This window comes from Xenopus tropicalis, chromosome 4 (assembly GCF_000004195.4).
Source record: "Xenopus tropicalis strain Nigerian chromosome 4, UCB_Xtro_10.0, whole genome shotgun sequence".
Classification (NCBI taxonomy): Eukaryota; Metazoa; Chordata; class Amphibia; order Anura; family Pipidae; genus Xenopus; species Xenopus tropicalis.
In genome coordinates this window covers 237,945-252,869 of record NC_030680.2, presented here as the reverse complement: position 1 = coordinate 252,869, position 14,925 = coordinate 237,945, and the positions used below count along the sequence as shown (strand labels likewise).

General features: G+C 51.2%; 1 protein-coding gene across 18 annotated transcripts in view; it reads left to right on the top strand.

Moving 5' to 3' along the window:
• LOC101734942 (receptor-type tyrosine-protein phosphatase beta-like) overlaps positions 1–14,483 on the top strand; it is an 83,086-nt gene extending 68,603 nt beyond the window's left edge. For all 18 annotated transcript variants that reach the window (XM_031900315.1, XM_031900308.1, XM_031900319.1 and 15 more), the window contains 13 exons: positions 914–1,118; positions 3,350–3,480; positions 4,080–4,164; positions 4,693–4,734; positions 4,840–4,851; positions 4,944–5,031; positions 6,111–6,201; positions 6,914–6,987; positions 7,067–7,201; positions 7,433–7,552; positions 13,097–13,257; positions 13,684–13,819; positions 14,145–14,483. In XM_031900315.1, the coding sequence (XP_031756175.1) occupies positions 914–1,118; positions 3,350–3,480; positions 4,080–4,164; positions 4,693–4,734; positions 4,840–4,851; positions 4,944–5,031; positions 6,111–6,201; positions 6,914–6,987; positions 7,067–7,201; positions 7,433–7,552; positions 13,097–13,257; positions 13,684–13,819; positions 14,145–14,288 (1,424 nt within the window). In that variant the 3' untranslated portion in view covers positions 14,289–14,483. The remainder of the gene's footprint in view (positions 1–913; positions 1,119–3,349; positions 3,481–4,079; positions 4,165–4,692; positions 4,735–4,839; positions 4,852–4,943; positions 5,032–6,110; positions 6,202–6,913; positions 6,988–7,066; positions 7,202–7,432; positions 7,553–13,096; positions 13,258–13,683; positions 13,820–14,144) is intronic.
• Positions 14,484–14,925: the final 442 nt, after the last annotated feature.

The following is a 14,925-nucleotide window of genomic DNA, read 5'->3' as shown; positions in this document are numbered from 1 at the left end:
GCATCGGCCAACATCGCCGTGTCTTTGCCAGAGGTAATGATTAGCACCGAACCCCCGAATATCCACCCTGACGGATTCTGCCGAATCCAGAACCAAACCCTAATTAGCATTGGTAAGGGTTGAACATTTTTCCCCCTATGCAAATTTTGCTAATTAGGATTCAGCTCAGCCGAAACCAAATCCTTCAAGAAAAGGCTGGATTGGGCCCAAATGGGGCTCAGCTGGGAAATTGGGGCTCATTCCACTCGCACTGGCGGAATTACCATAATTAGTAAATACGCGGTGCCCACACAAAGTGGCGCCCAATGTATCACGGTGACATTTCCACTCAGTAAATCTGCCCCTTGGGGATAGAGATGTAGCGAACTAATTCGCGCGAACATCGGTTGTTCGCAAGTTCACGAACTTTTCGCGTATGTTCGCAATTTGGGTTCCGCGTGGCGTTTTTCCGCTGCGTTTTTTCTCGGCCTAAAAACGCTGCACAAGCCACACATGGCGTTTTTCACTAGATCCCGTTTCCATGGTGCTAATAGTGCGAAATAGCAAAAAACGCAGCGTATTTCCGCTAGGTCTGCCAGGTTTTACGCAACGCTGTGTCAACAACGTATTTTTCAGAGACGTTTTTGCCCCTGATCCCCCCCCTGCATGTCACTGCCCAGGGCGGGGCACCCTTTAAACAACTTTAAAATCAGTTTTCTGGCCAGAAATGGCTTTTCTAGGTTTTAAAGTTCCCCTTCTCATTGAAGTCTATGGGGTTCGCAAAGTTCGCGAATATTCACGATTTTTGGCGAACGGGTTCACAAACTTTTTTGGCGAGGTTTGCTACATCCCTATTGGGGACAGTTTCATTGTGCACAATGTGCCTGGGCGCCAAGGCTAACAATCCAAACTCACAGTTCTCTCCGCACTGCAGCCGGAAGCCCTCCCAGCGGGATTTTGTCCAAGACCTACTATGACTTTAAGAACAAGGATACAAACGCGTATGTGTCGCAGATAAAGGAATTCGGCCAAAGGAATGGAAGATCCGCGGGGCAGGACACATACACCGTCACCATTGGGGATAATTCTACAACCCGGGGCTACTACAACGGGCCTTTACAGCCTGGAACGTCCTATAGGTAATTAGCTGCAAATGTCACATCATACGCATCGTATGGCCAGTAAAGGGTTGCACCGCGTTGCCCAGAGTTCTGAATAAGAAAGAGAAAAGGGCTTTTTTGTGGTAACGTGACACCATTTGTGGCCAATTGATATCTGTCAGCTGCTACACAGAATCTCATTGACTCATCCGCCCCCCAAAATACCCCTTTAATGGCATATACAGCATAAAGGTTAGAATGATGTTAGGGCTGAGGGGCCAAATGTATGTGATTGAGAACTTAACACCCAGTAACAGGGGCAAAAGTGTGATCCAGTGACAGTAAGAACAAATAGACACAGGAGCAGCACTAATGTGTCCTACTGACACCCATGTAATGCACCCGATTCCTCCAGTGGGAACCTTACCTTGCTCTAGTACCCATACCCTACCCCCAGTACTGTAATGCACCGATTCCTCCAGTGGGAACCTTACCTTGCTCTAGTACCCATACCCTACCCCCAGTACTGTAATACACCCTATTCCTCCAGTGGGAACCCTACCTTGCTCTAGTACCCATACCCTACCCCCAGTACTGTAATACACCCTATTCCTCCAGTGGGAACCTTACCTTGCTCTAGTACCCATACCCTACCCCCAGTACTGTGATGCACCCGATTCCTCCAGTGGGAACCCTACCTTGCTCTAGTACCCATACCCTACCCCCAGTACTGTAATACACCCGATTCCTCCAGTGGGAACCTTACCTTGCTCTAGTACCCATACCCTACCCCCAGTACTGTAATACACCCGATTCCTCCAGTGGGAACCTTACCTTGCTCTAGTACCCATACCCTACCCCCAGTACTGTAATGCACCGATTCCTCCAGTGGGAACCTTACCTTGCTCTAGTACCCATACCCTACCCCCAGTACTGTAATGCACCCGATTCCTCCAGTGGGAACCCTACCTTGCTCTAGTACCCATACCCTACCCCCAGTACTGTAATGCACCCGATTCATCCAGTGGGAACCCTACCTTGCTCTAGTACCCATACCCTACCCCCAGTACTGTAATACACCCTATTCCTCCAGTGGGAACCCTACCTTGCTCTAGTATCCATACCCTACCCCCAGTACTGTAATACACCCTATTCCTCCAGTGGGAACCCTACCGTGCTCTAGTACCCATACCCTACCCCCAGTACTGTAATGCACCCTATTCCTCCAGTGGGAACCTTACCTTGCTCTAGTACCCATACCCTACCCCCAGTACTGTAATGCACCGATTCCTCCAGTGGGAACCTTACCTTGCTCTAGTACCCATACCCTACCCCCAGTACTGTAATGCACCGATTCCTCCAGTGGGAACCCTACCTTGCTCTAGTACCCATACCCTACCCCCAGTACTGTAATACACCCTATTCCTCCAGTGGGAACCCTACCTTGCTCTAGTATCCATACCCTACCCCCAGTACTGTAATACACCCTATTCCTCCAGTGGGAACCCTACCGTGCTCTAGTACCCATACCCTACCCCCAGTACTGTAATACACCCTATTCCTCCAGTGGGAACCCTACCTTGCTCTAGTACCCATACCCTACCCCCAGTACTGTAATGCACCCGATTCCTCCAGTGGGAACCCTACCTTGCTCTAGTACCCATACCCTACCCCCAGTACTGTAATGCACCCGATTCATCCAGTGGGAACCCTACCTTGCTCTAGTACCCATACCCTACCCCCAGTACTGTAATACACCCTATTCCTCCAGTGGGAACCCTACCTTGCTCTAGTATCCATACCCTACCCCCAGTACTGTAATACACCCTATTCCTCCAGTGGGAACCCTACCGTGCTCTAGTACCCATACCCTACCCCCAGTACTGTAATACACCCTATTCCTCCAGTGGGAACCCTACCTTGCTCTAGTACCCATACCCTACCCCCAGTACTGTAATACACCCTATTCCTCCAGTGGGAACCCTACCTTGCTCTAGTACCCATACCCTACCCCCAGTACTGTAATACACCCTATTCCTCCAGTGGGAACCCTACCGTGCTCTAGTACCCATACCCTACCCCCCCCCCCCTCAGTACTGTAATACACTCTATTACTCCATTGGGAACCCTACTTTCCTCTGGCACCCATACCCTACCCCCCAGTTCTGTAATACACCTTATTCCTCCAGTGGGAACCCTACCTTGCTCTAGTACAAGGTGAGTGGAACCCAAGGCATTCAGGTAACATCTCTGCTTTGTGTCTTTTTCAGGCTGGCGGTTGCTGGATTTACTAACATTTTGTTTGATAACAACAGCCGAGTTATAGAGAGTCTCAGCAGCGTAGCGACAACCCAATACTCAAGCCCCATCACAACTGCCCCACTGGCTCAGCAGGATCCAGGTACCAGCAATGACTACAGCTCCCATGGGGCTTTGTGGCTCTCCCTGTACAAAGTGAAGTATTTCGAGTTCAGCCACAAGGGGGCGCAAACATGGCTGGGAGCTGACTGAAGCGGAACCTTTTGCGATGACCTACATTTGTTTGGGGCCCCTCTGCTGGGTTTATATGGGTTGGGGTTCATCAGTAAAACCCCAATTTTACCTCCCTGTTTCCTTGTGGTCCCATTCAGACAAACGGCTTTCTTTTTTTGCGGATTTAACGTTTCCCCAAACTTTTTGCCGTTATGACGCCCCCCCCGGAAACGTAAGATTGGGGTTCCACTGTATATATTCTATGCTGGCACTGTGGGGGGGTATTGTAGCTGCAGGAGGGGCACCGTTCCTATTCACACTTGTGGGTTTGAGCATGGGGAATTAGGGAATTGCACCCATCCTTTGCACCCTAGTCATGGTCCGCCCCAGCTCCCACTCAGGTTCTGTTGGACCCTATGGTGACGTTCCCTATGTAACACTATGATGTAGGTACCGGCCGGCTGTATGGCTTATTCACAAGCAGTAGGTAGAGCTGATGAATATAAATGCCCCCTGTTACCCCTCTAGGTCCGATTGTGGGGGCCGTGGTTGGGAGCATCCTGGGAGCCACGGTCATTGCCATTCTGGCCTTTTTCATCTGGAGGAGACGAAGGTAAAAGCCACTCTCTGTAATACACTGGCATTATGGTTATAAGTACAGGCTGCAGCGCAATACAGGGAAATGGGACTCAGGGCAGCGCAGCATAGAATCCAGTTCTGACCCAGACAGTCGGCCCAGAAATCCAGACAGGATCGCTGATTCATAGTCCCACCCCCTGACATGATGATCCCGCCCCTAACATCAACCACCCTGTTTAGGCTTTCCTACGTGGAACGGTAGCATAGAAACCAGTGCAGTCTGCATCAGAATGTTATAATCAGCCCTCTAGCACTAGCTTCCGTGACAGATGTGATTTCCCCCGCCCCCTAAGCTTAGCTCCTCCCCAGCAGCCCACTGAGCATGTGCAGTGCCACTGACACACAAAGGATGCCCTAACACAATCAGGGGGTGGGGGGCATGACATGACAGTAAGTACAGTATATAATAAAGCAATTCAGATCATTTTTAGGCTTATTTACCCTTGCACTGATAGCGCTAGGGAAGAATAACAATGACATTGGGTTCCTGCTATTCCCACAGACATCAGGAGAAGGGAGAGAATGTGCCGTTCTCGAGCATCAAGTGAGTGGCGCTATTTGTCTCTTTATTCCATAGTAACGTACAGGAAGTGCCGCCATGTTGGTGGGAAGGGGAGCTCTAACTCGTCTCTCTCTTTTCTCTCTGCAGGCAAGCGAAAACGTAAGTCGTTTGGCCTTTCCACCCCTGGGGTTCTATTGGGTCCTGTTGGGTCCTGTTGGGCCGGTCACACTGACCCGGTACTTCTCTTACAGGTCCCAGCCCATTCCCAAGTCCGGCTTTGAGGCGCATTTCCGGAAGCAGCAGGCCAACACTAACCTGGGCTTTAGCGAGGAGTATGAAGTGAGTGCTACTGGGGCACTAACGCTGCTACTTATCTGGGGAACTAACGCTGCTACTTATCTGGGGCACTAACGGCGCTACTTATCTGGGGAACTAACGGCGCTACTTATCTGGGGCACTAACGCTGCTACTTATCTGGGGCACTAACGCTGCTACTGATCTGGGGCACTAACGGCGCTACTTATCTGGGGCACTAACGCTGCTACTTATCTGGGGAACTAACACTGCTACTTATCTGGGGCACTAACGGCGCTACTTATCTGGGGAACTAACGCTGCTACTTATCTGGGGAACTAACACTGCTACTGATCTGGGGCACTAACGCTGCTACTTATCTGGGGCACTAACGCTGCTACTTATCTGGGGCACTAACACTGCTACTTATCTGGGGCACTAACACTGCTACTTATCTGGGGCACTAACACTGCTACTTATCTGGGGCACTAACACTGCTACTTATCTGGGGCACTAACGCTGCTACTTATCTGGGGCACTAACGCTGCTACTTATCTGGGGCACTAACGCTGCTACTTATCTGGGGCACTAACACTGCTACTTATCTGGGGCACTAACACTGCTACTTATCTGGGGCACTAACGGCGCTACTTATCTGGGGCACTAACGCTGCTACTTATCTGGGGCACTAACGCTGCTACTGATCTGGGGCACTAACGGCGCTACTTATCTGGGGCACTAACGCTGCTACTTATCTGGGGAACTAACACTGCTACTTATCTGGGGCACTAACGGCGCTACTTATCTGGGGAACTAACACTGCTACTGATCTGGGGCACTAACGCTGCTACTTATCTGGGGCACTAACACTGCTACTTATCTGGGGCACTAACACTGCTACTTATCTGGGGCACTAACACTGCTACTTATCTGGGGCACTAACGCTGCTACTTATCTGGGGCACTAACGGCGCTACTTATCTGGGGCACTAACACTGCTACTTATCTGGGGCACTAACACTGCTACTTATCTGGGGCACTAACGGCGCTACTTATCTGGGGCACTAACGCTCATTAATGGAACTCATTCTCGCCCTTATTCTTCTTCCTTTTACTTCAACACAGAAATTTTCATCGGTGGGAATTTCTCAGCCTAAAGAAGCCTCCGAGCTGCCCGAGAACAAAGCCAAGAACAGATACAATAACGTTCTGCCCTGTGAGTCTGCGCCGCTCACTTGCACCCCGTACCCCTGTGCCTCGGGCGCTACCCGGGGACCTTGCCTTGGGGCCCAGCACCTCCTCACACCATTATTATTGTGTGTGTGTGAGTGTGTGTGTGTGTGTGTGAGTGAGTGTGTGAGTGAGTGTGTGAGTGTGCCGCTCACTTGCACCCCGTACCCCTGTGCCTCGGGCGCTACCCGGGGACCTTGCCTTGGGGCCCAGCACCTCCTCACACCATTATTATTGTGTGTGTGTGAGTGTGTGTGAGTGTGTGTGTGTGTGTGTGAGTGAGTGTGTGAGTGTGCCGCTCACTTGCACCCTGTACCCCTGTGCCTCGGGCGCTACCCGGGGTTAGTTATTATTAATAGTCACACGTATGTATAAAGCCCAACTGGAATGCACATGTGTGTGCGACGCTGGAGACAGACTAGCGCTTGTTCTGTTCTGGTGGTTAAGGGGTTAAGTTCTGGGGTCGGCCATTAACCCTAATATAGTCACTTACAGCTAGTGCCCCCCCGTATCTGAGCTCAGAGCATTTCCATAATCACAAATACAGAAGCCCCAAAGGGCCAGTTGGGAAATGTTTCTACCAATAGAGGCTCTGGTACCAATGAGAGGGGTGAGAATATTGGCCAATAGCTGATCGGTAAGGTGGGTGCTGCCATTTAGCTACTTCACTAACAGCCGCCCCCGTGTCTCCCCCCCAGACGATCATTCCCGGGTGAAACTCTCGGCTCCTAATCACCAGACGGAGGATTATATCAATGCCAATTACATGCCAGTAAGTGCCGGGGGTGCCAGGGAGGGGGGTGAGGGGGTGGGGGCTATTTACTGACGGTGCCCCCATTCTGCTGTTTCAGGGTTACATGACGAGCAGGGAGTTTATCGCTGCCCAAGGGCCCCTGCCCAACACCGTCACAGATTTCTGGCGCATGATTTGGGAGAAGAACATTAGCGCCGCGGTGATGCTGACACGATGCGTGGAACTGGGGAAGGTACTGACTCCACCCCCTCCCCCCCTTATTCTCCTAGGGGGGCACTTATTGTTCCCACCCAGTGGCCAATAGCCCGCGCCTCTTGGAAAAGGAGGGCAGTGTCCCTGCCAGCAGCCATGGCGAGACAGAGCTTCATAATGGAGTCTCACTGCCCATCTGGCTTTTAGTTGCTGGGGTCGGCGACCCTGATGGCACCCAGGGGCTGATTCATTGTGCCCCCATCTATTCCAGGTAAAATGTGAGCAGTATTGGCCAAGCAGCGGGCAGAAGGAGTTCGGCGACATCTCCGTGTCTCTCATAGAGGAGTCTGTTCAGCCCGAGTGGGTCATCAGGGACTTCACTGTCACTCACGTGAGTTTAACCCCCAGTGGGTCTGTAATGGTACTGATGGGGTATCAGTGATACAGGCTGGGTCTGTAATGGTACTGATGGGGTATCAGTGATACAGGCTGGGTCTGTAATGGTACTGATGGGGTATCAGTGATACAGGCTGGGTCTGTAATGGTACTGATGGGGTATCAGTGATACAGGGCGGGTCTGTAATGGTACTGATGGGGTATCAGTGATACAGGCTGGGTCTGTAATGGTACTGATGGGGTATCAGTGATACAGGCTGGGTCTGTAATGGTACTGATGGGGTATCAGTGATACAGGCTGGGTCTGTAATGGTACTGATGGGGTATCAGTGATACAGGGCGGGTCTGTAATGGTACTGATGGGGTATCAGTGATACAGGCTGGGTCTGTAATGGTACTGATGGGGTATCAGTGATACAGGCTGGGTCTGTAATGGTACTGATGGGGTATCAGTGATACAGGGCGGGTCTGTAATGGTACTGATGGGGTATCAGTGATACAGGCTGGGTCTGTAATGGTACTGATGGGGTATCAGTGATACAGGCTGGGTCTGTAATGGTACTGATGGGGTATCAGTGATACAGGCTGGGTCTGTAATGGTACTGATGGGGTATCAGTGATACAGGGCGGGTCTGTAATGGTACTGATGGGGTATCAGTGATACAGGCTGGGTCTGTAATGGTACTGATGGGGTATCAGTGATACAGGCTGGGTCTGTAATGGTACTGATGGGGTATCAGTGATACAGGGCGGGTCTGTAATGGTACTGATGGGGTATCAGTGATACAGGGGGGGTCTGTAATGGTACTGATGGGGTATCAGTGATACAGGCTGGGTCTGTAATGGTACTGATGGGGTATCAGTGATACAGGGCGGGTCTGTAATGGTACTGATGGGGTATCAGTGATACAGGCTGGGTCTGTAATGGTACTGATGGGGTATCAGTGATACAGGGCGGGTCTGTAATGGTACTGATGGGGTATCAGTGATACAGGGGGGGTCTGTAATGGTACTGATGGGGTATCAGTGATACAGGCTGGGTCTGTAATGGTACTGATGGGGTATCAGTGATACAGGGCGGGTCTGTAATGGTACTGATGGGGTATCAGTAATACAGGGGGGGGTCTGTAATGGTACTGATGGGGTATCAGTGATACAGGGCAGGGCTGTAATGGTTACTGATGGGGTATCAGTGATACAGGGCGGGTCTGTAATGGTACTGATGGGGTATCAGTGATACAGGCTGGGTCTGTAATGGTACTGATGGGGTATCAGTGATACAGGCTGGGTCTGTAATGGTACTGATGGGGTATCAGTGATACAGGCTGGGTCTGTAATGGTACTGATGGGGTATCAGTGATACAGGCTGGGTCTGTAATGGTACTGATGGGGTATCAGTGATACAGGGCGGGTCTGTAATGGTACTGATGGGGTATCAGTGATACAGGGCGGGTCTGTAATGGTACTGATGGGGTATCAGTGATACAGGGCGGGTCTGTAATGGTACTGATGGGGTATCAGTGATACAGGGCGGGTCTGTAATGGTACTGATGGGGTATCAGTGATACAGGGGGGGTCTGTAATGGTACTGATGGGGTATCAGTAATACAGGGGGGGGTCTGTAATGGTACTGATGGGGTATCAGTGATACAGGGGGGGTCTGTAATGGTACTGATGGGGTATCAGTGATACAGGGCGGGTCTGTAATGGTACTGATGGGGTATCAGTGATACAGGGGGGGTCTGTAATGGTACTGATGGGGTATCAGTGATACAGGGTGGGTCTGTAATGGTACTGATGGGGTATCAGTGATACAGGCTGGGTCTGTAATGGTACTGATGGGGTATCAGTGATACAGGCTGGGTCTGTAATGGTACTGATGGGGTATCAGTGATACAGGCTGGGTCTGTAATGGTACTGATGGGGTATCAGTGATACAGGGCGGGTCTGTAATGGTACTGATGGGGTATCAGTGATACAGGGGGGGTCTGTAATGGTACTGATGGGGTATCAGTGATACAGGGTGGGTCTGTAATGGTACTGATGGGGTATCAGTGATACAGGCTGGGTCTGTAATGGTACTGATGGGGTATCAGTGATACAGGGCGGGGCTGTAATGGTACTGATGGGGTATCAGTGATACAGGCTGGGTCTGTAATGGTACTGATGGGGTATCAGTGATACAGGGCGGGTCTGTAATGGTACTGATGGGGTATCAGTGATACAGGGCGGGTCTGTAATGGTACTGATGGGGTATCAGTGATACAGGGTGGGTCTGTAATGGTACTGATGGGGTATCAGTGATACAGGGTGGGTCTGTAATGGTACTGATGGGGTATCAGTGATACAGGGGGGGTCTGTAATGGTACTAATGGGGTATCAGTGATACAGGGCGGGTCTGTAATGGTACTGGATGGGGTATCAGTGATACAGGGGGGGTCTGTAATGGTACTGATGGGGTATCAGTGATACAGGGGGGGTCTGTAATGGTACTAATGGGGTATCAGTGATACAGGGGGGGTCTGTAATGGTACTGATGGGGTATCAGTGATACAGGGTGGGTCTGTAATGGTACTGATGGGGTATCAGTGATACAGGCTGGGTCTGTAATGGTACTGATGGGGTATCAGTGATACAGGGCGGGTCTGTAATGGTACTGATGGGGTATCAGTGATACAGGGCGGGTCTGTAATGGTACTGATGGGGTATCAGTGATACAGGGCAGGGCTGTAATGGTACTGATGGGGTATCAGTGATACAGGGCGGGTCTGTAATGGTACTGATGGGGTATCAGTGATACAGGGCGGGTCTGTAATGGTACTGATGGGGTATCAGTGATACAGGCTGGGTCTGTAATGGTACTGATGGGGTATCAGTGATACAGGCTGGGTCTGTAATGGTACTGATGGGGTATCAGTGATACAGGGCGGGTCTGTAATGGTACTGATGGGGTATCAGTGATACAGGCTGGGTCTGTAATGGTACTGATGGGGTATCAGTGATACAGGGCGGGTCTGTAATGGTACTGATGGGGTATCAGTGATACAGGCTGGGTCTGTAATGGTACTGATGGGGTATCAGTGATACAGGGCGGGTCTGTAATGGTACTGATGGGGTATCAGTGATACAGGGGGGGTCTGTAATGGTACTGATGGGGTATCAGTGATACAGGCTGGGTCTGTAATGGTACTGATGGGGTATCAGTGATACAGGGCGGGTCTGTAATGGTACTGATGGGGTATCAGTAATACAGGGGGGGGTCTGTAATGGTACTGATGGGGTATCAGTGATACAGGGCAGGGCTGTAATGGTACTGATGGGGTATCAGTGATACAGGGCGGGTCTGTAATGGTACTGATGGGGTATCAGTGATACAGGCTGGGTCTGTAATGGTACTGATGGGGTATCAGTGATACAGGCTGGGTCTGTAATGGTACTGATGGGGTATCAGTGATACAGGCTGGGTCTGTAATGGTACTGATGGGGTATCAGTGATACAGGCTGGGTCTGTAATGGTACTGATGGGGTATCAGTGATACAGGGCGGGTCTGTAATGGTACTGATGGGGTATCAGTGATACAGGGGGGGTCTGTAATGGTACTGATGGGGTATCAGTAATACAGGGGGGGGTCTGTAATGGTACTGATGGGGTATCAGTGATACAGGGGGGGTCTGTAATGGTACTGATGGGGTATCAGTGATACAGGGCGGGTCTGTAATGGTACTGATGGGGTATCAGTGATACAGGGGGGGTCTGTAATGGTACTGATGGGGTATCAGTGATACAGGGTGGGTCTGTAATGGTACTGATGGGGTATCAGTGATACAGGCTGGGTCTGTAATGGTACTGATGGGGTATCAGTGATACAGGCTGGGTCTGTAATGGTACTGATGGGGTATCAGTGATACAGGCTGGGTCTGTAATGGTACTGATGGGGTATCAGTGATACAGGGCGGGTCTGTAATGGTACTGATGGGGTATCAGTGATACAGGGGGGGTCTGTAATGGTACTGATGGGGTATCAGTGATACAGGGTGGGTCTGTAATGGTACTGATGGGGTATCAGTGATACAGGCTGGGTCTGTAATGGTACTGATGGGGTATCAGTGATACAGGGCGGGGCTGTAATGGTACTGATGGGGTATCAGTGATACAGGCTGGGTCTGTAATGGTACTGATGGGGTATCAGTGATACAGGCTGGGTCTGTAATGGTACTGATGGGGTATCAGTGATACAGGCTGGGTCTGTAATGGTACTGATGGGGTATCAGTGATACAGGGGGGGTCTGTAATGGTACTGATGGGGTATCAGTGATACAGGGCGGGGCTGTAATGGTACTGATGGGGTATCAGTGATACAGGCTGGGTCTGTAATGGTACTGATGGGGTATCAGTGATACAGGGGGGTCTGTAATGGTACTGATGGGGTATCAGTGATACAGGGCGGGTCTGTAATGGTACTGATGGGGTATCAGTGATACAGGGCGGGTCTGTAATGGTACTGATGGGGTATCAGTGATACAGGGGGGGTCTGTAATGGTACTAATGGGTATCAGTGATACAGGGCGGGTCTGTAATGGTACTGATGGGGTATCAGTGATACAGGGGGGGTCTGTAATGGTACTGATGGGGTATCAGTGATACAGGGGGGGTCTGTAATGGTACTAATGGGGTATCAGTGATACAGGGGGGGTCTGTAATGGTACTGATGGGGTATCAGTGATACAGGGGGGGTCTGTAATGGTACTGATGGGGTATCAGTGATACAGGCTGGGTCTGTAATGGTACTGATGGGGTATCAGTGATACAGGGCGGGTCTGTAATGGTACTGATGGGGTATCAGTGATACAGGCTGGGTCTGTAATGGTACTGATGGGGTATCAGTGATACAGGGCGGGTCTGTAATGGTACTGATGGGGTATCAGTGATACAGGGGGGGTCTGTAATGGTACTGATGGGGTATCAGTGATACAGGCTGGGTCTGTAATGGTACTGATGGGGTATCAGTGATACAGGGCGGGTCTGTAATGGTACTGATGGGGTATCAGTGATACAGGGCGGGTCTGTAATGGTACTGATGGGGTATCAGTGATACAGGGTGGGTCTGTAATGGTACTGATGGGGTATCAGTGATACAGGGGGGGTCTGTAATGGTACTGATGGGGTATCAGTGATACAGGGTGGGTCTGTAATGGTACTGATGGGGTATCAGTGATACAGGCTGGGTCTGTAATGGTACTGATGGGGTATCAGTGATACAGGGCGGGTCTGTAATGGTACTGATGGGGTATCAGTGATACAGGGCGGGTCTGTAATGGTACTGATGGGGTATCAGTGATACAGGGGGGGTCTGTAATGGTACTGATGGGGTGGGTTCAGTTTCTGGGTGTTTCTGCCCCCAGATCACATTCAGTTGGGGAGGGAGGGGGGGCTATAGGGCAAGAAATGGCTCCTCCGCGGTGCTTTGTGATTATGGGGGAGGGGGGGCAGAAAAACATCTGTTTATTTTACTAACTGACCTGTTACCCCCCCCCACAGAAGCGAGAAAACCGAAGCAAACACGTGCGCCATTTCCACTTCACCGCCTGGCCCGACCACGGGGTCCCCAAAACAACCGACGTTCTCATTGGCTTCAGGAATTTACTGTGGGACTACGTGAAACTGTCCCCCCCCAACTCCCCCGTGCTGGTTCACTGCAGGTAAGTGGCTTCCAGGCATTGGAGGTGTTGGGCCCCCTCTATGGCACATAGCACCCCCAAATCCCTCTGTAGGGAGTCCTACCTGGGAGCACTGGCATAATGCCTGCTCTAGCCTGGGCACTGATGGGGCAATGCCAAGTTACTCACTTATTTAGATTGTAAGCTCTTTGGAACAGGGGTGTCCTTCCTCCTTATCTTTAATAACACCCAGTACAAACATAGACACCCCTATATCTGCCCCACTATATCTGCCCCATTCTGTACCACGTGTACCTGCCCTCATCCTACCCCCTCTGGGCAACGTCTCCCACCTTTCCCTTCCCTCCAAGTTCTCAGGCTCCCCAAAAACTATCTGAGTGCGCGGAGTTAAAGATTTATCTTATAATAAGGCTAATCATTGATATCGATCTCTCCCCCCCCCCCCAGCGCCGGCGTCGGCAGGACCGGCACATTAATCGCACTGGATCGGATCATGAAACAGATTGATAAGGAGGACGCGGTAGACGTGTTTGGCACCGTGCACAGTCTGAGGGTGCACCGGGTACTGATGGTGCAAACGGAGGTGAGCGGGGGGCGCTAGAGAGATCACTATATGGCACATAGGGAACTGCAGGGCAACACTGCCCCTAATGGGCACACAGGGTATTGTTTCTATGGCGCATCCCTGAGAGGAGCAGCACTTACAGCAATGGGTCCCAGAATCCCCTGCTGCCCCTGCCTTCTCTCATTGGACGCTCCAGCCCAGAATATTTGGGTTGTTCATATAAGAAGGAAACAATGAACCAATAGTCAGAGATCTGAGTGATTATCTGGGCGAGTGACATTTATGGGTCCCCTATATCTGCCTTAGTTCTACTCATTTGCTTTATTTATTGTATTCCCCCCAGAACCAGTACATCTTCCTGAACCAATGTGCACTCGATGCCATCAGAGCCCAGAGGGCAAACCAACCGGACCTGATCTACCAGAACTCGAGCGCAATCTATGAGAATGTCAGCAGATCCCTCCGCTTGGGTAACTCAAGGGTCTGATGAGGGAATTGTGCCCCGGGGGGGGGCAGGAGAACCAGCACTGACTCTACTGGACTTTCAGGGAGACCAAGGAAAAAGCACTTTGGATGGTTTTGTTCTTATTATTATTTGTGATTATGGAATGAATTTATGTGATAATGTGATTTTAATCATAGTAGGGCACCATGTTGTGTGTGATACAGGGGTGCAGGGGTTCGGGGGTACAGGGGTGCGGGGGGTGCGGGGGTACAGGGGTGCGGGGGTACAGGGGTGTGGGGGGTGCAGGGGTACAGGGATGTGGGGGGTGCAGGGGTACAGGGATGCGGGGGATACAGGGGTGCGGGGGGTACAGGGGTGCGGGGGGTACAGGGGGGTGCGGGGGGTACAGGGGTGCAGGGGGTACAGGAGTGCCGGGGTACGCAGCCAATTACTAGTTACTCAAACTGATCCCCCTAACCTGAACTGGGGGTTCTCACTGGGTTTGTTCTGCGGGTACATGAATGAGTGTATAACGGAATGGGGGTCCCACTCAGGCTCATTGGCTGAATGGCGCCCACTAACTGCCCCCTGTGCCCAGAGATTGACATATTAACCAAAGTGATTATTTATTCAGCTCAGGAACCTGCTGGTACTGGTACCGCCCAATGGATCGCTTGTT